Source organism: Dysidea avara, chromosome 8 (genome assembly GCF_963678975.1).
Source record: "Dysidea avara chromosome 8, odDysAvar1.4, whole genome shotgun sequence".
Taxonomy (NCBI): domain Eukaryota; kingdom Metazoa; phylum Porifera; class Demospongiae; order Dictyoceratida; family Dysideidae; genus Dysidea; species Dysidea avara.
In genome coordinates, this window is record NC_089279.1 from 26041092 (window position 1) to 26065809 (window position 24718).

The following is a 24718-nucleotide window of genomic DNA, read 5'->3' on the forward strand; positions in this document are numbered from 1 at the left end:
GTTCACCTACTCTATGCTGGACAGTTCCACCAACTTACCCTTTGAAATCACAGAAGTGCAAGAAGAAAAAGATCTTGGTATTGGTGCACTGAAGACTTGAAACCATCTCTACAGTGTCGTAAGGCTGCAGCAAAAGCTATGCAAGTTCTTGGTTTGCTAAGAAGGTCCTTCAAACTTTTTTCTGTTGACTTGTTGACTTTTTTGTACAAAATGTATGTCAGACCTCACTTGGAGTATTGCATCCAGGTCTGGAGCCCTTACTTGGCGAAAGATATTGATCTCCTAGAGAAAGTACAGAGACGTGCCACCAAGTTATTACCTAGTTTATTTGATTTACCATACGAAACTCATCTAGAGACTTGGTTTATATTCACTGTATTGTAGACGTCAAAGGGGAGATCTAATTGAGACCTACAAGATATTGAATGGTTACTATGACATCAACCCTACCTCATTTTTCACTTTGAGTAATACGGATACCACCAGAGGTCACCACCGTAAACTCTTTAAATTTCGATCTCGGCTGCTAGTGAGGCATAATTTTTTTCACCAACAGAGTAATTAATTTGTGGAATTCTCTTCCAGCAGATGTTATTTCTGCACCAACCGTGGCATTGTTTAAGAAGAATCTTGATGATTTATGGAGAACAACAAGATATGGGCACTCTCAAAGGCCTGCGGCCTAGCTTGACAGTCTTGTACTGCCAAGCAATTTTTGTCCATTAATAATAATAATAATAAAATATAAGAAAGCAATATTTTTTTCTGTTTCAACAACAATTCAATAACATAGTTCTGTCATTGCACTTCACAATAGCTGCTGTCTGCTGCAGCTATAATATTATAATATTTTATAGTTTGTATGTATACTTTAAGGGATGGTGCTTTATTTAGTTAATAGTTTCATGCATCTCTGACTCTTTATGATCTGCAGTTATGAATGCAATAACTATGTGTGGCAGTGTAGTTAGACACTGAATTTAACAATTAATTGTCTGTTATTTATAGAAAACTGAAGCAGAAAGTAATGGGTGCATTCCAATGTTTGGGTGCATTTGGTACAATCACAAGCTTTACGCATTGTCACCTCAACATATAGCTTGGTAAAGATAGATCTATCACATTACCAGTACAGTTTCACAGGCTGTGATTCTAAATCAAAGCTTTATTGGGAAGAGTAAAAATTTGCATAGGATGCATGAAAATATTACAATGATGCAACTAATGTATTTACTTACAGGCTCTCCATCTTTCTGCTATGAATATTATACCACATCACACTATTAGGCATTCCATCCCACCAAAACTTTACATCAAAATAAAAAAAAATTAGGAATATATATAGTACCAAGAGTTCATAATTTATATATTTAGGTATATCTATTATGAACTTTTGATGGTATGTAGTTAAACCCCAGGGAATAGAAGTTAAATCCCAGTAGGTAAGTATCAAAGACAAGATGATTTACAAATTCAGTTGGATCACAAAGCCATAGTAGCTATATCCTAAAAAAGCAAAGCAAAAAGCACAGCAATAATTAAACGTACAAATGCACAGCCAATATAACCAACTTGAAGGTGTATTCTAACAAATATAATTGTTATTATATATCATCGCCTCTATTTCAGCAATTGTCCCAATTGTTTGTGAGCTATGTGATTCAAAGTGTGGGATAGAAGCCATGCAGTTACACCACACCTACACTCATAGGATATCTTTGTTATCAACACCTCGGCCTTGGCTTCGCCTTAGCCTTGGGTTGATAACAACGATATCCTACTCATAGTGGGGTTTAACTCTAACTTCACTACATACTGTGTTATGCATGGCATGTGTGCACAGTAAATTATTGCAAATTACAATTAGAATGTCCCTTTATTACATAAAATATATAGAAGCTGCAAACACCATGTGGTTGGTTGTACTTGTATGGGCATAGGTGATAAGTTTGCCCATACAAGTACAACCAACCACATGGTGTGCCTACACTCATAGGTGATAAGTTTGCCCCTGCTAAAAAATAAGTTTTAAAAAATTTAGTCAAAAAGTTGCAGAGTAGATTGGCATTATTTTTAGCATAAATTTTAGGCTGTTTTCATGTCTTCAAATTGAAAAAAAATCCTAGGGTGTACCTCCAGACCCCCCTGAAATTCTACTTTTATATATTACAGTCATACAACAATAGTCATGCTGTATGTGCCCCCTTGTAGGTCAGGTCTAGAATCGCCAATGTGTATGAGTGTAGTTTCTGACTTTCATGCATGAGTGACTTTGAGAAAGCTAATACAAAAACTTCATTTTACTCAGTTAGAATCTTCAAACTTAGGCTTCATGCAAATACTGTAGTGCACACTTAGTCAGATTTTGCACATTTATAGCTTTAGTATGCGATGTGAATAATTGATGTTGCAATCTAGACATATTTAAAATTGCTCATTGAAGTATATTTAATTTAATTTGGGGTAATGTATGGACCTTTCTATAATGTACATATAGATTGTTCTTAAAGTCTGTTAAAGACTGTAAGCATACGGATATAGTGAATTCCACAGCCATAGCTAAGCATCAGTGCTAGAGGAGTGGCCGGTATGATTCATCTGTTGAAACTAGCTGTATCCTAAGATGGAAGGGGTTGAAGTAAGTACTTTTGTGCTGCAACTATTATAGTACCATGATTAGTGAGGTCTGCCAGGAAAAATTTTGAAACGTAAGTGTGCTCAGATTGAATCTGGAAGCAATTTTAGAGAAAATGATTGAGATTTGGAAGTAATTAGCAATCTGAAGGGACAAAATTAATTAAGAACTATGTGTATAATTAATTACTTACATGCAAGCTTTGTTTTCAGTATCAGATTTTAAGTGAACTGTATAAGAAAATTAAAATTAGTTGGATTGTAAGGCATTTTTAAATCAAAGAGTGGACCATAAAATGCGTGGAAGAAAATGGCTATCTCAAGATGGGATACTTTTTCCTGTAGAAATTTGTAAAAGAGTTAGCTAGGTCTGATGTAAGTGTAGCTAGCTATTCTGTGGTGCAGGCTATAAGTTTTACAACAAGCCCAATCACCATTTTCAGTTAGATCAGTAAGTCATTTGCAACTAGCCCTTTCTTAGTAGCCGCGTGCCAGACGGTTTGTGTGGGGGCAGCAAATAAATGATGATGATAACGTCATGAAAGTATGACAACATACAACAGAAAATGGGGGCCCAGACTCAGGGGTACCAAGTTGTAGGGCCCTGGCAAGGCATAAAAACTCGGCATTAGCAGTTACAATCAAAAAAAATAGCCTCCACATGCCAAGTCAAAGCATATTATTTCAAAATTTTCCTTGAGGGAGCATGCACTCAGACTCCTTAGCTTGACATGTTTAGCACATGCAGTTGAAAGAGATAATTTCTGACTTAAATATCACATCAGATCAATAAATATATTTGACTACTCGAAATATCTAGTCAGTTTTTTTTTGTTAATTGAGTGTAATTACATTAGTCTAATAATTGAAGCATGGTACGTATACTGTATAGCATTAACTAAGATGGAGCATTACTTATGACATGTGGTCTTCTGAAATAGTTACCTGAATACATTTATTTCATCACCAGACACACTAGACATCACCATCCGTTTCACTTAATTGTGCCACCAACAAACACCACCACCTACATGACAAGTTATTTTCCAAGAACCATCCGGAAATGGAATTCACTGCAACCGCAACTAATTGAACTGAACACTTTAGGTACATTTTCAAACTTGACTGAACAGCACTTATAATTTGTAATTGCTTGGGCTTAATCAGCTTTGCTGTCTGCCCTTTTCCCACAAATAATAATACAACCAGATAGTCAACACCTGCAAATGCTGTACCACCGATACTTTAAAGTGTTTGTGAATCAGTTGAGTCAGAAGCAGACCCTCTCAATTAGGTCAATATATAAACTTGCCTCGGTAAAAGATTTTTCCTGGCTATGCCACTGTAACAATCACTGCATGAGACAGCTATTAATATTAATATATTATTATTATTATCCTATTCCATTTTCCTGGAGGTTCCACTGAAAAAATGCAATTTCAGCAATGACAGCGGCTAGCCAAGCTGCAAGTTTTGACTCAGAAAGCATTCCATTTTGTAAAATAGACCCCATCCTGGATTCAACTCACTACTCAGGCTGAGATATCTGGCATTAGTCCACTACTCTTGAACATAGATGTTTACACAATATAGCCTCCTTGAGGTATCTGAATGTTTGCTCCTCACAAAATTCCTTTAAATTCTGCTTACATTGAGTTGATTCACCTTGTTGTCACCATACTTGTTTCCTTTGTAGTGTAGCTATACATACTGATTTCAATGGCGGATCTAGGATTTTTAAAAGGGGGTTTCTGAAAGTTGGCATAGTTGAATAAGACATCTGATGACATTTCTCCAGAAAATTTCGAGGTTTTAGAAGCTCTGAGATCGGATTTTAGGCTATTTTTAGTTACCATTTACAATAAATCCAATGCTTTAAACTTTAAATAGTATAGCTAACAATAGGGCAAATATGGCGACTGCAAGCTGTAGCTTTGATTGTTCTATTAGAGTAGTTACATGACTGCTCTATTAGAGTATCTCAATCGTCTTTAATGCAGTGGGAGATGAGAAGTGAAGTTTTGCTGAGGGTTTAATAAATATAAATGGTGTTAGTTTAGTGCAACTGTATGCATGCTACTGAAACACAGTGGTATATAGTTGTTTGCTACGACAAATTGTCAGTACAACAATTTTATATATTTAGACTGCTACTGAGCTAAATTTAATAGGGGGCTTCTGTCGAAACCCCAGAAACCCATCTAGATCCGCCACTGGATTTAAGCCGATTAAAAAGGCTAGGCCCCAGACTGCTGGCACATTCTAAAGTAACAGTAAGCAAAAACAACTCACATACTAGTAAAAACAAGTCATGCATTAGGTTCCCTATACCATAGATAATATATATACCTTACCTATGCCTATATTATATAGCTACTTTAGTGCATCTTGCTCATGCAGCTATAACTACTGTTTGTATCATTATGTATTTTTAACATAGCACTATAAAGCTTTTACTACTACTTGATACATCCGAAGATGAACGCATTGAGTCATCTATTCCCACAATTAGTACTTCGTTACTAATGACAACCAACAAGAACCCACAATCGATCCTTAGATTCGTTTTATCTTTCTTGGCTGCGGGGTACGTTTGATTACCTGCTGGAAGTGCCACCGATAACTTGTACAGCAATGGTAAGCCGCAAGCTTCAATTCAAGAAAGCATTCCATTCCGTAGTTTAGTCCATCATTTCGTTCCGTTCTGTAGAATAGATCCCCCGTTCTTAGTTGTAAAAATAGTTTTTTTTAGCCACCGTGTAGTAAGCTTGTCAAACCAGAGGTACGTCATATATGCATCTATAGCTATTAGTTCATAAGAATTATTATTATTATTATTACTAGGCCCGGGGCACATACAACCAAGTACAACCACCAATGGGGCAATCTACAAATGGGGCATGTACAACAGTGCATACACAGGAGATGCACAACACTGTAGGAGTATACAAGCCAGGTGAACCAGATAAAGGAAGATAGCCAAGCCAGCCAGAGCCTAGTAAGCTAGGTAAAGGAAAAATACAAGAAAACATTTTAAACATACCACACTCTTTACAATACATTAGTACAAACAGACAACCAAACCAACCAGAGCCTAGCAAGCCAGAGAAAATATAAAATACAAGACATATGTACATTACAATACAAACAAACATACCTGTCCTTGTGCAGCTGGCATGTCAAACCTATTCAGGTGCCCTGCGGCCATCGAACACCGAACGCATCCACTGGCAGCTGGCATGGCGACTTGAGGCTTTGTGTGCCAGCTGGCAACACTTTCAAACATAATTGAACAGTTGTTCACTCGTCTAAATAGCCATTTGAATCTGCTCGATTGGTAGTGAGTATATCACGTGTTGTTTTGATTGGCATTAAATAGAATTGTCGTACGTTTCTATCACCTCCACGGAAACTTTCACCCATTATACGATTATCTCTTCATACAACATGGATTCTATTCCCGGTTAGTGCGAAGCCTCAGGCCATGTAGTTTTCTCAAACATTATTTATTATTTATTTATTAATTATTTATTTATTTATTTATTCATTCATTATTAATGACGTAATTTTAACCGCGTTTCGTATTATTCTTAGTACTTGGTTGTATAATTAGCATTACTGTGCAGGAATCAATGACAGATTATAACGCGCAGGTGTTATGCATATAAGTATCTAAGTCAATACAAAACTCATTAAGTGTGAGAGAATCAACTACAGGTGGGGGAAAACTATTCCATAAATGCGTGTATATGTTTGTATGACGTACTTTTGGCTTCACAAGCTTACTTAAGGGTTTCCACGAAATTTTCAAATTAATTTGCTAACTGTTGTTATGTGTTGGACTAACTCTCACTTGAATACAGCTACAGTGGTGGTAAATTCTATTGCCTCCTTGAGGTGGAAATCGATCGAATTGTCTACAAATTACGAGATTACGAGCTGCAACTCCCGGAAACAATGATCTATATTATCGCAATTAGGGCTGGGCGGTATTGGAGTTTCGCTTCACGATATATCGTGCAGAAATATATCACGATATTACTACTTATCGCGGTTATTAAAGATGACTGCTATATTAGAGTAGCTGACTGCTTTATTAGGGTATCTCGATCCTAGCTGACTGTTCTATTAGAGTATCTCGATCTTTGTAAAAAAAATTGACTAGTTAGTACTAGGTCCTTGTTTGCAGTAGTATCACGTGATTATTTGAGGTGCATTATAACAACCTTAAGGGCTTAATAAGCTGTCACAAACACTAAAAATCGTAATAATATCGATATCGTGATATTATCGTTTCACCGAAATCTACGCGATACAGATATCGTTTCATTGCAATACCGCGGTATTACTATAATACCGAGAAACCGCCCAGCCCTAATCGCAATACTGCACTTCAACCTTCCTCTGTGAGCAAACCTTCGCCAAAAAGTATCGGTGATTTGATTGATGAAGAACGATTGCTGTAGTTGCATCATTGAGACAGGATTATATTTTGGGGTCCAAAAATGGATTTTCGTCCACAAAGACCAAACGAATGATTGCCAAAACTTCCTCACACCACAGTAGTAGTCACCCATCAACAAAGAAGTCACGTACCAAGTATGGATAAATTCTGAAGATGCTAACCATCTGGGCGAGCCCATGCAGTATTGGGCAAAAATCACCCAAAATGGCACCCTTTTCTCATCACTTGCTCTCTCAACTACTCAAAACCAGGATTCTTGGCGTATAACAGTGTTAACATCTAAAACATATAACCAGGGCCGCCCACGGGGGGGGGGCAACTGGGGCATTTTTCCCCGGGCCCCAGCCTAAAAGGGGCCCCAGGAGGCCCCACGAAGGGCCCCCTGAATACCTGTTTAAAAGATCGATATACTCTAATAGAGCAGTCACAGTATTCTTCTGAGGAGCAGTGTAGCAAGCTTATAGATAAGGAGATATGGTTGGTGATGGGTAGTTATTGTCATTGCCAGCAGGTTGTGACCTTTTTTTTTTTTTTGGTCTTCACCTTACAACTTGAGTCAAGGGCCCCACTTTAACTCTTTGCCCTGGGCCCCTTAATTTCTCTGGGCAGCCCTGCATATAGCTAGCAACAAGGATTTGTTGTTAGAAACCATAAAAATAAAATAATAGGCATCTATCCTAATAACTTGAGAAAGTCACTTGAGAAAGTCCAACGAAGAGCCACTAAATTCATATTATCAAACTATCAATCAGATTATATAAAACAAGGCTAATACAAACTGGTATGTTGCCACTAATGTACATTTACGAAATTGCCGACATATTATTCTTCATCAAATCCATTAAAAATCCATCAGACAAATTTGACATCTTGAACTATACCAACTTTACTACAAGTTCAACAAGATCTGCTGGCACAAAGTTATACCCCAAGACAGCTCATATCAACCCTATCATGAACTCATATTTTTATCGTTTACCAAGATTATGGAACTCTTTACCAATAATTGACCTATCTCAATCCCTAGATGTAATCAAACCAAAGTTGAAAGCATTTTTATGAAATCATTTTTTAGCTAACTTTGATAATACCCCTTGTACTTTTCATTACCTGTGTCCTTGTACCCGCTGCTCCAAGACTCCTGCACCAACCAATTATAATTTGTAATTATTATATATGTATGCATGTATAGTTTTTGTAGTTAAGTAATTAGTGCTCTAGGCTACCAGTGCAGGGCACTGGTAGTCCTTCAGAATTGTATGTCTCTGTAATCACTATAGCCTCTACTGTATGTAATTCCAATTCTGTAAAGCAATTATTAAATTAAAATTAAATTAAACTACAGGCTCACATGATCGAGTATGGCTATTGCTACTAATAGCACAATAGACCAAAATCATGTCGTTGTATGTACGCTTAGGGTGTTTAAACCACTACATCAGACATCAAGTGTGATATCGAGTATAAATCACAATAAGAACGAAAATCACGTGAGCATGGATTTATTAGGATAGACGATTAGTTTATGATTGTAACAGTTTTCTAACAACAAATCCTTGTCGCTAGTTATATGTTCTAGATGTTAACACTGTTATACGCCAATAATTCTGGTTTTGAGTAGTTGAGAAAACAAGTGATGAGAAAAGGGTGCCATTTTGGGTGATTTTTTGCCCAATACTGGGCTCGCCCAGATGGTTAGCATATTCAGAATTTAACCATACTTGGTACGTGACTTCTTTGTTGATGGATGACTACTACTGTGGTGTGAGGAAGTTTTGGTAATCATTCGTTTGGTCTTTGTGGACGAAAACTCGATTTTTAACCCCAAAATCCTGTCTAAATGATGCAGCTACGGCAATCGCGCTTCACCAATCAAACTACCAATACTTTTTGGTGAAGGTTTGCTCACAGTGGAAGGTTGAAGTGCAGTATTGTGATAAAAAGGATCATCGTTTCCGGGAGTTACAGCTCGTAATCTCGTGATTTGCAGACATTTTGATCGATTTCCACCTCAAGGAATTGATAGAATTTATCGCCGCTGCAGCTGTATTCAAGTGAGAGTCAGTCCAACGTGTAACAACAGTTAGCAGGTTATTTTAAAGATATTCATTTTTTACGTTGGAAACCCTATAAGTTACTATAGCTCATTCATTGTCGTTTAAACAAAGAATGCACGTCCCATATTTCGTCACTTTACGACTGAAAATATTAGGCATTGTTGCATAACTATAAATCGTTTTACTCCCGTTTTTTTCGTGAATTCGTACTTGTTTTTCGTTTGTCAACAGTTGTGCACAGTGATTACTAAGAAATAGTGACTTCGACTATTAACGCTGCAAAATGTAAGGTTATGCAATTCGGTAACTTGATTCCTGTATCATACACCATGAGAGACTGCACTTTGAATGTGTCAACTGACTTGGAAATAGTGAATGAAGAAAAGGATCTTGGTGTGTGAAGTACAAGTGACTTGAAGCCATCTTTGCATTGTCAAAAAGCTGCAGTTAAGGCCTCACAGGTTCTTGGCCTTATTAGAAGAGCCTTTAAGATAAATTCTGTTGAAATGTTTATTTTTTTATATAAGATGTACGTTCGGCCTCATCTGGAATATTGTGTACAGGCTTGGAGTCCCTACTTAGCCAAGGATATTGATAGTCTTGAAAAAGTACAGAGACGAGCAACAAAATGTGTACCAGGACTTGCCCATCTATGAAAGTCGTCTAGAAAAACTTAATCTTTGTTCTCTATTTTGTAGACGCCAAAGTGAAACATACATATCAGACAATTCAGTGTATTTTAATGTCATTCAGCTGCAGTATGAAAATGTACTGTTTGTTCAATTAGAATTTTAAAAATAAAACTGATTCTAAAAAAAACCTGTTAATTTTAGCAACTTTTATATGCTCACCTGTATAGCACATATATCATATAGGGGGTGGGTGGGTGGGAGGGTGCGGAGGGGAGGGGCGGTGCACGCACAAGAAGTGGTTGACAGTGAAAAAACAGTCTATAAGTATCATACAACTGTTTAAATATATACGTTCTTTGATATTGTATATGCATTAGTTTGCCAGTGATAGGTATAAACGGCGAAAAGAATGTAATGAATTGTCCGCCCACGCCCACGCCCAATTTGCGCCTTCGTTAAAATGGCCTTGCTCAAAGACGATTAAATGTCTATGACATAGTTTTCTGTATAAATACTTTGGTTTGTTTATCATGCTGTAATATTGTGCTGCTGTGTTATGCTATAATAATATTAATGCTTATATTATTTAATGATGTTTGTTTCTATTACTTTAGTGCACGGTGGGAGGTGGAAGCGTCCATGATGACGATTGGGCAATGTGCAAATAAGGTGAGTGTATGCTTTGTAAAAAGAAGCCCACGTAGCTGTGCAGGGCTCATCTTCTGTACAGATCAGCTTCTGTATAGTCTTTCATTATTTTATTTTTCCCGAGGGGTAGCCAACTCCCACGCAAAACACAGAAATGGTGTACCAGAGGGATTGCCAATGCCCACGCAAAGCACCCAAATGGTGTGTACGAGACTCCCAATCTTTATGTATTTTTAAAAGCATTTAGTGAGATTGCTAACTAGTAACTACCTGTACAGTTGTTGATCTACATCTTGTTCTAATTATTCATGATCGATCATTGTCTACTTTCTCCATTATTTTTACATGATTTTGGATTTAGGATTTGGTTTCTAATATATTTGTGTATTTCTGATTGGATTTCTCACATAGCATACAAGAGTCCCAAGGCATTAAGGCATTGGCTACCCCTCGCTTTTTACCAAAAGCCAGTTCATCTCTAGTTGACAAAGATAGTGTGACCATCTAATTATGATATTATTTCAATCTAAATTAAATTCTTGATCACAGATACACATTTCCCTTGTTGCTATATGTGGCGCACCACAAAATTAACCAATGTAAACAACCATTACCATACCTTGTAGTGTTTTATTTTTATGTGAATATGCATTGAAGTGTGTGTGTAGTGTGTGTAGTGTGTGTGTGTGTGTGTGTGTGTGTGTGTGTGTGTGTGTGTGTGTGTGTGTGTGTGTGTGTGTGTGTGTGTAGTGTGTGTGTAGTGTGTGTGTGTGTAGTGTGTGTGTAGTGTGTAGTGTGTGTGCGTGTGTGTGTGTGTGTGTGTGTGAGTGTGTGTGTTTGTGTAGTGTGTGTGTAGTGTGTGTGTGTGTGTGTTTGTAGTGTGTGTGTGTGTGTGTGTGTGTGTGTGTGTGTGTGTGTGTGTGTGTGTGTAGTGTGTGTGTGTTTGTAGTGTGTGTGTGTGTGTGTGTGTGCGTGTGTGTGTGTGTGTGTGTGTGTGTGTGTGTGTGTGTAGTGTGTGTGTGTAGTGTGTGCATGATAAAGATTTTTTAAATTCACTAATTTAAATGTGACTGTTTTTTCCACAGGTTTATATGTTGGAGAACTGCATGCAAACAACTAACTTGAAATTTTTATAATGACCATTTTTAAAAAATATTTATTTGATTACATGTACAAAATACAAAGATGTATCACGTGATCAAAACAGCTATTAGCATGATGTACAAGGACTATTGACCATTGAAAAGTTGATGAATTAAACATTCAAGAACGGAATGCTTCTCCATTGCAACTCGCCCACGCAATATAGCGCGCGCGTCACTAATAATCAGTGCTCAGCCGGGATATGCGACTATTGGATTGAGATGGTGATTTTTATAAAATTATTTGTACCGTGTAAAACGTTCTTCACGAACGGTATAGCTAGCTGAAGTATTCAAGAAAGGATAGATATAGCCTGGTATAACCTGGAATCGTTAAAAAGTTCGCGCCTGGATTGTTGGGGTGAGCCAATATTTTCATTGCCAATGGTTCTATGTGTAATGTTAAACCCCCTACTTTGTACCATGAAGAAGGCCGTATTAAGCTGTTACATTTTACGTGAAAGTAGATGTCATGCTGGCCATTGCTGCTAGAACCTGGAAAAGGTTAAAAAGTTATCTGGCGCTCCATAACAGAGCCTTGAAAACCTGCTTCCAGTGTAAACGCGTGTATCTTGTCAATAATTTTTTTTAAATTAAAAGTCGCTTAATTGTTGGATATGACAAAATACTTAATCGATACTATGATATAGAGCCATCCACTTTCTTTACCTTAAACATCCAATCTTCCACCAGGGGCCACTCTCTTAAGTTATTCAAGGAAAGATTAAGATTGCTTATTAGGCATAACTTTTTTTCAAACAGGATTGTAAATGTTTGGAACTCTCTACCAGACACCATCATTTCAGCACCTACAGTAGCAACATTCAAAGAGCGACTTGATGATTATTGGAAGAAATCAAGATATGGGCGCTCACAAAGGCTGCGTCCTAGCCTGGCAATATTCATTGCCTAGGCATCTCAGCCCATTACATGATAATAATAATAATAACAGTGGAAACCCTAACACAGACTTCCATTGTAGCTTTAATGATATTTGAGAACAGGCCAGTGGAACAGACAACCACTGTGACTGGAGTTCCCCTTAGCGTGTTTCCCCACCTCACCAACGTGTCTAGTCTGGCGCCGCCCGCCCCTTCGCAAAAAGTAAGGGTCTGGAGAAATACAAATACCTAATCATTTCAAAAGGAATTCAAATAGACAGCGCACGTAATGCTTGTTACGTCAGATGATTGCACTTCAATTCGAACAAAAGCATTGTGTTGCCAAGGCGATTTCTGTATGAACGTCATTGGCATGCACTAATTGGCTAGCGCCGAATCTGGGCGCTAGAAATGATTTAGTATCTGTATTTCACCAGACCCTTACTTTATGCGAAGGGGCGGGCGGCGCCAGACTACAACGTGTCAAGCAGACTCGTATCAAGGGCGGATCTAGGATTTGTAAAAGGGGGGGGCTAACTCAAAGTTGGGTAGAGGTGTGCAAAGCACACTTCCAGGCATGCGAAGCATGCTGGAACTAGGGGGGTCTGGGGGCATGCCCCCCCCAGGAAAATTTTGAAAAATAGATGCTAAAATACTGCAATTTGGAGACATTTCCACATAAAATTCATAATATTTTCTGCCTGTAGATATTTTATATACTGCCTTTAGATTATAGGTATGGCTCTCTAAAGCATTTTGCTAATGGAAAAGTTTGGTAGGTACAGACAACCAAGTACATGATGCACCCCTCTCACAATTGCACAATACTGAATAGGTGCATGTTAGAATTATTAAGAATGTTGAAAGTGGAAAATTTTGAAATTTGAACAATACAAGATTGAATCTGAGAGCATTTTCAATGGAAATTGTGTACTTGAATTAAGTATTGCCATACATATTAATTACACTAGTAGATGAAAGAAACCCTTTAAACAGACCAATGCATTGTATGTATAGGTGCTGGCAGATTTGGAAAAATTTCATAACTGAACCAACTACATGTTTCCAGTGAATGTTCTATTAGAGTAGTTAGCTGACTGCTCTATTAGAGTATCTCGATCTTGTACACCTCCAATGCTGATCCGGGTCCTTGTTACATAAACTTTAGCATAAATCCACTGATAATACCTTGGAAAGATGTTTATAAGGTGGTTTTATGAGTATTTGTATTATTAGTGATCATATAATTATGCTAAGACAGAATTTCATTATAATACTCAGCATATTGATCAAGTAAAGCCTAAATATGAAGGGGGGCTTCAGCCCCCAAAGCCCCCCCCCCCTGGATCCGCCCCTGCGTACTGAGCTAGCCGTATATGACCGCGCATATATATATATAACCGCGAATCTATACAATTAGTTATAACGGTGTCGTTTAGAGCTCGGTTTAGAGACTTCAGTGTTTGCACGATGGAAGAGCAACAACTATTAGAGCTTATCATTGGAAAGTTCTACGGGGTGATTGATGAAATAGCTTATGATTGTGAAACTATTCTCAAAAGACTTCGTGATAGTGGCTTGATAAACGAACAGAATCTTCAGAGCATTGAAAACAAAACAGACGCCATTGATAAAAACAGGTAACTTATGATTTATAGCTATCGTAGCTACGCAAGGCGGCCGAAAATTTAGTAAAATTGACGAATTCACACTTCATCTGATTCGATGAAAATATAAAATTTTGATGAAAATCATGCAAGCTAGGCATATAATTTTATGGCGATTTTAAATTTGTCAGTGCTTAAACCGATTCGTCAATCAGTTTTTCTGACCTCAAAATTCATGTCCTTTCGGCGCCGGTACAGTACGATCTCAGTATACACTTGTAAGTAGCGTAATACCTCCCTCGTATGTCAGTATTTGCACTCAGGCTATATGGCTCATGATCAGTATACGGCGTAGCCCAACGTCACTGAAAACTTTTTCCCGGGTTAGCGGATGCCGGATGGACTGCCCTTGCCACCACCCCCAGCACTCTATAATTGGCGTGTGCGCTGGCCGCCAACTAAGAGACAGAAGATTGGATGAAGTAGTCCCTGTGCCCACCAGCATATCGTAGTGAGATGGACCTGCACGGATGCACACTGTTGCCAGCGCAACAGAGAAAAGGACAGTGTGCATGTACCTTATCCAGGCCTTCGTCCAGACCAGAACAGACAAACGACACTTATCGTTTGCAGAGCCTGTTGCCGACACTGCATGCATGAAAACGAATGTATAGCTATAGCTACGTTCGTACAGCCCCGTAATGCCAAGATCAATTTGCTAAATATACTTAGGCGCTGCATGATCACAGTAGCCATTCCCTTCGCCGGCAGTATAGCTAACTACTGTAGTTCATAAAGATAATATGCATAGCTGCGCCAACATTGCCAGAAGGGATGGTAGATAATCCATGCAAGACTGTAGAATGCTTGAGAATTGCAGTTCTGGCATTCTTGAGTGGATAAACAACACGATGGGGTGCATGATGTAACAATGTTGATCACCAAAACTGAGCATTGCATCATTTAGGTTGTTTTTTAAACAATGCAATCATCACCACAGCTGAATTGCTGTAAACCACATGGGAAAACATTTGTGGCTTTCACAACTATAGAGTTTTCATAAACAGGGGCGTCACTATTCAGTGGACTGGACTACTCGGACTGGATCCCTGTACTGGACTGGATCCCTGTACTGGACTAGTAATGGATTGGCATATTTTTGGCTTTTACACATTCTATGATTGGATTTACTGAGCCTCACTATATAATAGTTAAGAGCTCTTAGAAAAGCTGCATGCAACCCGCTAGTATAAATTCTGAATAATTTATGAGCAGATGTGTATATAACTGACAGCACTTCCTGGTGTTTGTAGTGCTGCAGGGTATGTGTCCTTGCAATTGACTGGTGATCAACTTGTCAGTATGTGAAGAATAACAATAGCAATTAGTCTTGTGCAGCCTGTATTTCAGTGCAGAGGCTAATCAATTAGAGATTATAAGCACCCTAACTGAAAAAAATAGTAACCTGGCACCATGTGAGACTCAATAGCTTGCTATATATACTCAAGCTTGCACTCTAAGAATGTCTCCAAGGATGTCATCACTAGTTAATACTGCTGTCACATTCCCTGTAATATTACTATACACCAGGGTAAGGAGTGAAGTGCTCTATAGTGGAATAACAAGCAGTAGCGAAATTATTAAAAGACAGTTTTTGCATATTCCATTGCTCATATTCAGCATTTAGTAGTAGGCTGCAGCTTTTCTAAGGGCCCTTAACTAGTGAGACTCAGTAAATCCAATCATAGAATGTGCAAAGACCAGTCCAATGTAGTGTTCCAGTCCAGTATAGTCCAGCCAACTGAGCCATAAACAGTGACCATTTTCCTACTAACATTTTGTTGTTAGTGGTTTGCTTTGCAGCTGGAAAAAAATAGCTGCAGGGCCATGAAACTTCAGCTGCTTGTTGATTTGTATAACTATACTATGCAACTTATTCTTGGTCTTGAATTGGCTATTAGCTATTATACAGTAATGTAAAGAGCTAACTTACTCAACATAGCAATTTTCGTAGTCTTTTTCAATTGTGCGCAATTAAAAGTTTCATTTTCTTGCATAGGAGCCTTTGATTTTTGCCTCAAGAACATATTGTCTAGTAACTGCTTTAGCTTAGAAGGACATAAACAGATTCCACACAAGTGCATGCATACATGCACACACATACGTTTAAATTGATATTTAATAAAAAAGTCATCATAATTATTCATGCAGCCCTGTTGGTCATATATAGTGCTGTACACTAAATCATTTATCTCCTTGTTTGAGCCTCATTCTTACCGTCACTAACAAGCTAAACAGCTACATTACATGAATTATGACTGTGCATCTAAAGTAACACAAATACAAAACTTTCTGCTAACTTAAGGGTCAATGAATACTATGTATATATAAGTTGTACATTATCAAGACACACGATAGCGTTTCGTGCAGCCAAATGCAGTCAGTGCAGGTGCCAAACAAACAAATTGTATTTTACGTGAAACTAAGAAAATGTTTTTTTTCACAATCTGTAGCTTGACAGTTTCTTAAACAGAGATTATCCAATTTTGTTGCACTTTCTAATCCAAATTTTAGCTCCACTTAGCCATCACTGATTTGCTGTATTGTAAGGCTGGCTTCTGGTTAACACACTACTATTGTGGGAACATACAAACCCTACTGATTTTATTTACCACACTTTACAGTAATTATTGTGTTACTACAGGTTTTTGGTGAATGCGCTATGGAAGAGAATACGTACTGATGATCAGTTTCACAAGTTGCTGACGGTGTTTTCTTTGGAGGATGGTATTAGTGAAGTAGCTGAAAGTATGAAAGTAGTCTATTGTGTTTTAAAAAATGAGGAAAAGATAATGGAGGTTTTTAATTATAATGAACTCCTTACGTGTTTAAGAGAAAAAAAGTTTTTCACAAAGCGTGAAGAAATTGCTCTGTCAAAACAGAAAAAAGAAATCAAAGAGATCATAGAGATATTAAAGGACAAAGATCTAGATCTATTTAAAACCTTTTTATTGTGCTGTAAAAAGTTGAAACCAGATGTTTTAGTCACCACAATGGCCAGTTTAAGCGATAAAGGCCCAAGTTGTATATTTAGACAATACTTACAAAAGCGATGTACCAATGTCTCATTCACACAAATTTCAGAAGTGGATTTTAATCTTCCATTATCAGATGATATTAACATAGCACTAATACAAATCAGTGAAGAAGATCACCAAAAAAAGTCCAATTTCCTTGACCGCTACAGTGTACTGCTTAAGCAACAAGCTAACTATACTAGGGAACGTCTTAACTCATATTCTGACATTGTTGTTGAGAACTGTAGAGTAATTCTCATACAAGGATATCCTGGAAGTGGCAAGACATTCTTGACTAAACAAATGTGTATGAAATGGGCTCAAGGTGAATTACTTAATAGATTTAATCATGTTATCTTTTTGGAACTAAGAGACAAAGAAGTAGCTACTGCAGAAACCTTTGATAAAATAATTCAATTGTATATGGGCCCTTTAGCTAAAGGAATTATTAAACAAATTTATGAAAGAAATGGAAAGGGGATTTTAATTATTCTAGAGGGATGGGATGAGCTACCAGAAGGCAAAAGACACAGCAGTATATTCACACGTCTTATATCTGGCGACCTTCTTCCTGAAGTTGTGATTGTGATCACAAGTCGTCCGTCTGCCATTAAAAGTTTACAATATAAACATATTCAGCGTAGGATTGAACTTCTTGGATTTACTGAGGAGCAAGTAGAAAAAAACATAACATTTTACTTTCAAAAATTCACAAATGCTTCAGAACTAGTAAAGAAATTTTATTCTGAATTAAAACGCCTTCCACTTCTGAAATGTTCCATATTTGTGCCTATAAATCTCTGCATTGCTCTATACATTTTCAACACAAGTGATTATGAATTACCAAATACTTTTACAGATACACATAAAGAGTTAGTGCTGAATCAGTTAAGAAGGCATCAAGCTAGAAAGCCTGATAGTGAATCTATAAACACATTAGAAAATTTACCTGAAGAAGTTGATGATATGTTACTTAGATTAGGTAAAATGGCTTATGAACAATTGCAAAATAATCTAACTCTGGTATTCAGTGAAAAAATGATAAAAAAATACTGCTTTGATTCAAAAAATGTGAACCTTGATAGTTTTGATGGGATGGGACTACTACAAGTAAGCAATCATAGACATTTTGTGTCTGTTATCAAAACATATGAATTCATTCATCGCACTCTTCAGGAGCTACTTGCAGCTTGGTATTTGTCTCAACAAGGTGAATCAGCTCAGAAAAAGCAATTACAAAGACTGTTTAATAAGAATGAATTTGAAATGGTCTTGATATTCTACGGAGGTTTAACAAAGTTTAAATATGTTCCCTTAAAAGACTGCCTTGTAAAAACTTACTTGCTGCATATTAAAATGGCAAGCAACAGTGGTTTCAGTTGGTTCTTGAAGAATATAATACAAAATAAGTTTATTAGATTCCCTGGCGTGGGGGAAATAATTGACAAATATTGGTGTGGAAAACAATATTCACATGATTTATCTTGCTGTATTTCTACAGAGTTTCAGACTACACTAATAGCAGCAGTTTTTGAAACACAAAATCCTCAGTTGTGTAAAGATATGTGTGAAAGCTACCTCTTTAATGGTGAAGTTTGCTGGTTCACTATTCCAGAATCTGCTGCTACACCTCATTTTCTTTCTGCATTATCCTATTGTATAGTACACAGTGGAAAGGAGTGGATGATTCAGTGTAGGAGTTTTGATGAAAATGGAGCCAATAACATATTAAAGTATTTGACTTGTTGTACAGGCAACAATTGCAGCAGCACTGATGGTTACATTTGTGTATTTGATACTGATTGTAGTCAGAGTCCAATCAATGGCATTCCAAAACTTGTTCATAATCATCACCACCTTCAGTGGTTAATACTGTCAAACAGCAAACATGCAGATGATCAATTTGTAGCTGAAGTTACAGAAGCCCTTGAAAACAATACCTGTTTAAAAATGCTTCATTTAGTTGGTTGTAGTGTAACTAGTAATGGTCTCAGAGCTATCGCTATCATGCTAATGAAAAATAAAACCTTACAATGGATAGGCTTGGACAAGAACACATTGACACTAACAGAAGGAGATATAATAATGTTATTGGAAATAATAGAAAACTATAACGATACAGTTTTTATGTTATTCATTGACACCCCTTTCTACACATCAGATAAAATTCAAGAAAAATTACAAAACCTTAATTTTACTAGACAGCAAAGAAAAGTACAAAATTTGAACCTCACTCTTTTAGATTGTTTCAAGTTCCATGAAACCTGCCAGCGAATAATTTCTAATGTGTCTTTTATGCAAAATCAGGTAAGTTTATAGCTCCCAATATAATAATGCATGCGCTTTCAAGAAGAACACAGTGAATTATAATTATTTTTAATTTTAAATATTCAGGCACACCCAAGTATCACCTTTAAAGATGTACAGTCAAAACGGCCAGAAACTGTTTACTTTGGGGAGTATCCAGCTAGAATAGTGTGCCCTGAATGTGACAAAGAGATGACAACAAAGATAAAATACAAAGCTGGCTTGTTGACATGGGTTTTGGTGATGGTGCTTGGCTCTACATGGTTAAGACTGTAAGTGATGTGATTTGTGCTATGTACTGTTATTTTCACTTACAGGTTTATGTGGTGGCCTCTCCGTTTGAAGCTGTGCAAAGATGTGTACCATTTTTGTTCCTACTGTAATGCTCATGTTGGGGTTTACAACAGAATGTGAACATAATTGTTAAGCATTGCAACCATACAGAAACTTATACTGCGGTGTTTTTGCCTTTCTTATAATTATTGTCATTTAATTTTGTGATTGTTGCAAAAGCTGGTCTCATAGGACAGACAGGAGACTTGGCATGCCTTAAGCCCTGCTTCATTTGTAATCTTAGTGATTCTTTGTGCAACATTAATTTTACTAATTTTTAGTATGCAAAGATCTGAGGCAGTAATTATGCACTACACAAGTTGTATATTCATGTAACAATCAATCAATCTATACAGTATGATAACAGTACTACTTTACTGTATTATAAAAACTGCAGTGCTGGCATTATTGAGTGGATAAACAGCTTTATGGGAATGATTCAATGATGGTTACCAAAGCTGAGCTGATTATTATACACATCTGTACCAGGGTGTTATCAAATACAACAGTAGAGTGACACATGTCTTAGTTACTGTTAGCAACATGGGATGAAACTTTTCTGGTATTCACAGTACTCTGATACAGTAGTTGGCAGGAAAGCACACACCTTCATGATCTCTAACTGCAAATCTGATATTGACTGATAACTATTATTTTAACACTTCACAATCCTAGCTTAATTTTACTTGCATACAGAAGAGAATGAATTTCTGAATTCCCTATTAAAATTTGTAGCTATGCATATTCAAACAGTAGCAGTAATGAAGGAAATTGAACTTAAAATTTCTGCAGTACTGTATGTATTTATGTGTGTGTGTGTGTGTGTGTATAATCATGCAGAATTATTTTGGAACAAACCTACACAGAGGCATAGGTCATAATAACTAAAACAAATACTCAATATTCTGCTCACATGATGGCCACTGAATCCAACTACTGGTCTTGGACTGTCTGCAAGATAGAAAAACAAGAGCTGCAGCATTTAATAAAGGTTACTAACTACTTTATGGAGTAATCCATGATGTTTATAGTCATGAAACGTTTTCGTAAGACTAGTACCTCACAAGAACGACTTGATACAAAGTTGTTGGCAAGTTAGAGATCAAACGTGTCCCCATATCAACCTATAGGCTTTGCCTCTATTGCTACTATCGAAGTGAAAAGCAGGTGCTAGCTTGACAAACCTGGGTTTATAAGCCACTACAACACAAACCCAACACAGACAAAGCTGACCCCTTGTATCTACTAATAATTATTATACTTCTCTGTGCTTTCAGCCAAAAATGAAAAAGGAAACAAAGACAATATTCCTCAAGGTATGACCACTTTTATTCCCCCAGTATTATGTCATTAGATAGTGTAAACTGTAAACAAATTTAAAGGTAGTTTTAAATACAGTATAGTGTAAACAAAGTGAAATAGCTTGTTTAAACTTCTCCTCTAACAATAGGATGGCTGACAACTCTTCTTGCAGGCCTTCCTAAGGTATTAAAAATTTAAAATGGCACACCACTACAGTACCTTATTTCATCATCCTCTGTATATACTATGGTGCAAACAGCTAGCTTAGCTCTTCCAAAGCTAGAAGGTAATGGGCTTCACCATATTCATCACATACAATACCAGTACATACACTCATTCTTGACTAGACTCCTGCCATTTCAGCTATTGAATTTCCAACAACCCACATTAGTTTGGTACTATGGTTATGTGATAAGCACGTGACCCAGTCTGACAAAATCAGTCTTATAGCCCAAAAATACATATCTTAAACTTCAAATAATATGGCAGGCCATAAGGTTGATTTTGTCAAGACTGGGCCACATATGCTGGTGAAACACTTATGTAGTCATGTTGTAACAAAGAGATCAGCACTGGGCAGGTAGCATAGTGGACCATTGACACTGTCAATTAATCTCATTCACATTGTAACAGTTTCTTCTATTCTTCTCCTTATGCATGCACACAAACACACAGAATGTCTGATATTGAATAAATAAATGAACTCATACAAGAAGATAAATGACAACCTCACTTTAAGAACCCTTTTCCCTTACTCCCTTAACTATGATGACCTGGTAATGGAGGAATTCCTGAAAAACAAAATGGAGGAATTCCTGAAAAATGTTCCTCGCATAACAATACCATAAACCTACTAACCCATAAAGAATGACGACTAGAACCAGATATAGAACAAAACACTTCAAGCTCTTTCATAAGACAAGGAACATTGTCCCCTAGCTATGAATGTCAAGAGGAAGTCCAGTAAGGACAGACTTAAAGCTCTCCATAACTTTTTAAAAGCATCAGGTAGAGGCTGTCCCTACTTTAAACCCATAGCAAAAACAAGACCTGCACATGCAGCATCTGCTAGAAGTTACTTTTATGAACAGAGTAATCAATGACATTGTGAATCTTTTCTCATAAAACTTCAAAAGAATGATTTGATGCATGAAAAATGCTGCTGGCATTTTAGAGGTCAAAACAAAGCTTATGACAAAAACTGGCATAATTAAAATAATAGTAAATGTAATAATAGTAAATGTATCTATCTACGTAGCTGACATGTTCATTTTTGCACTGCAGTGTACATGTCTAATATCTACAAAATTTCTATATAAAACAACACTATAGGTAGTTGCAAGTGCATATTGGTAATTCCTAGCAATGAAGGAGTCAGTTATTATAGTGACCTACAATGTTATTGTTTGTTTACGCTGTGATGTCTAAATAAGAACTGCAGCTCTGGAATTCTTGAATGGATAAACAACATGATGGAGTGATGTAACAATGTTGATCACAAAAGCTGAGTATTGCATCATTTATGTGTGTTTATTACAGCAGTACACATCTTAGTTGTTGTAAACAACTATAAAAGTTAAGGTAAACCGTTTGTGGTTTTAACAGAGTTTTTGTCAACAGGGAGTGTTTCCCACCAAATGTTTGTGTTGATATACTTGTTTCTAAGGCCACATATGCATGTACAGAACCACTCTTTCACACCGTACTTCAAAGGAAAGAGAAGGTGTATAAAGCTAAGTATAGCACTGACTTCAGCATAATTAATGCATGTAGCATGCCCATATATTTGCTTCACATGCACTCTGATGCACATCTCATATTTACAGTATTATAGAGTTGTTGAGAATTAAGCCACATGCTACTGGGTAATATGATTTCATGCAAGTAATGCCTGCACATCTGAATGAGACTTGTTGAATGCAATATTGGCTACAAAGCAAATCTGCATCAAAAATTCTTGATTTGTGAGTTTATTTTTGTCGTTTTTACAATACAAATATTAAATTTAACGTACGTACCTATACAAATTCAAGGAGAGTATCCTACGGCGTAATGTCAAGTCATTCCATATTGTCACCATTGTATAATATACATCACAATGAATGATACAAGTCATAAAACACTAAATGAATTGGACATTCACTTTGTAAGTCATACAATGAGGTCTGCTAGTAGGCAAAACTAGTACATTGCATAAAATTATGTTGAAGAGTCTCTTTGCATATACTTTCAATTCAGCAAATTGGATGCTTTTAAAGTTATACTGCATATCAAAATAGTGTTTTCAGGTAAAACCAAATAGACATGTCTGATTATCAGAACACATAGCTCTGTAGGGGCATAAGGAGGCATCACCAAGGGGCAAGGGTTTCATGAACCCCACCCCCTCTTGAAAGTTAGTTTCCAATGGTTTTAACAGGAATACATTTGGCAGCACAAAAGTGATATAGAGTAACGGTATGCATTACACCACAAAAATTATATAATAAACCTTACATTAATCTCTAAGGGAAAGATCTACAGAATGATGGGAAGTGAGTCCTCGTAAAATTGTTTTAAGATCTGTATAGTACACTAATGGGTATAATCATAAAAATATGCTTTAGCAGATATATTAACAAAGAAACTTATTGTTGGAAATGTGATGTTCTAAGAGTGTTAAATTTCACCTCAATAATAATAATAGAGCAGGCAGGAATTTTCTTTATAATAATTAGCTATGAACATTCAAATGTGAAACAGAGTATATAACTATATAGCACGCTCTACAGTTTCTATCATGCATGAGAGCCTTCCTGTGTTTTATCATGTACGTGGGTGTACAAGATGTATCCTTGACACTTAATTGTGGTTAAAAAATCAAAATCATAATGTTTTGTTATTCCACTTTTGTCAGTGCACAGATTCACGTTTGTAAGTGTAGGCCGAGAACACTAGCTACGGGTGAATCTGAATCAATCTATGTGCCAAGTTTGCTACAAAATTACAAAATTTATGTGCAAACATACATAAAAAAGAACACTGCAAGACATTTTAGTGTATACTTACAAGACACTTGTATCAGGATCTTATATTTTCCATTTGATAGGCAGTGCAGCTGGTTTGTGCAGTTTTCACACAGAAGGGGCTGATCCAGACTTATGGAAAGGTGGGGTCAAATTGAACTGAGGCATTACATTGTAAGGTGAGACCCAAAAAAGGTCACAGCCAGCTGACAATAGCTGCCCACCTCACCAATTACGCATTTATCACTGATTAAGTACATTAAAAATCCTTACATAGCTCGGTACACACTGCTCTAATACTGAGACTGCTTTATTAGAGTATCTCGATCTTGATATACTAAAAAATTTTGGAGGAGGGTCAAGAGCCCCCCTTGATCCCCTCCCCCCCTGTATCTTATTTATTTATTTAAAACATTACGGTGTAGACAGTAAACACACCAAAGGCCTGAAGGTAACATGCACCAACAGCCTTGTACATTACCCTATGTTACATACATACATACATACATACATACATACATACATACATACATACAGTTGTTAAGGAGAGTTTAGATTGAAGGTGGGTGGCTGTGACTGATGAATTCATGAGAAAGGAGTTAAGCAACATGTACAGTTACTCTTATCG

General features: G+C 36.9%; 1 protein-coding gene across 1 annotated transcript; it reads left to right on the forward strand.

The window, feature by feature from the left end:
* Positions 1-13875: 13875 nt before the first annotated feature.
* Positions 13876-19951, forward strand: LOC136263816 (protein NLRC3-like). The gene is made up of 4 exons (XM_066058440.1): positions 13876-14099; positions 16771-19450; positions 19538-19722; positions 19768-19951. The coding sequence occupies exons 1-4, from the start codon at positions 13930-13932 to the stop codon at positions 19862-19864; spliced, it is 3132 nt and encodes a 1043-aa protein (XP_065914512.1). The 5' UTR covers positions 13876-13929; the 3' UTR covers positions 19865-19951.
* Positions 19952-24718: the final 4767 nt, after the last annotated feature.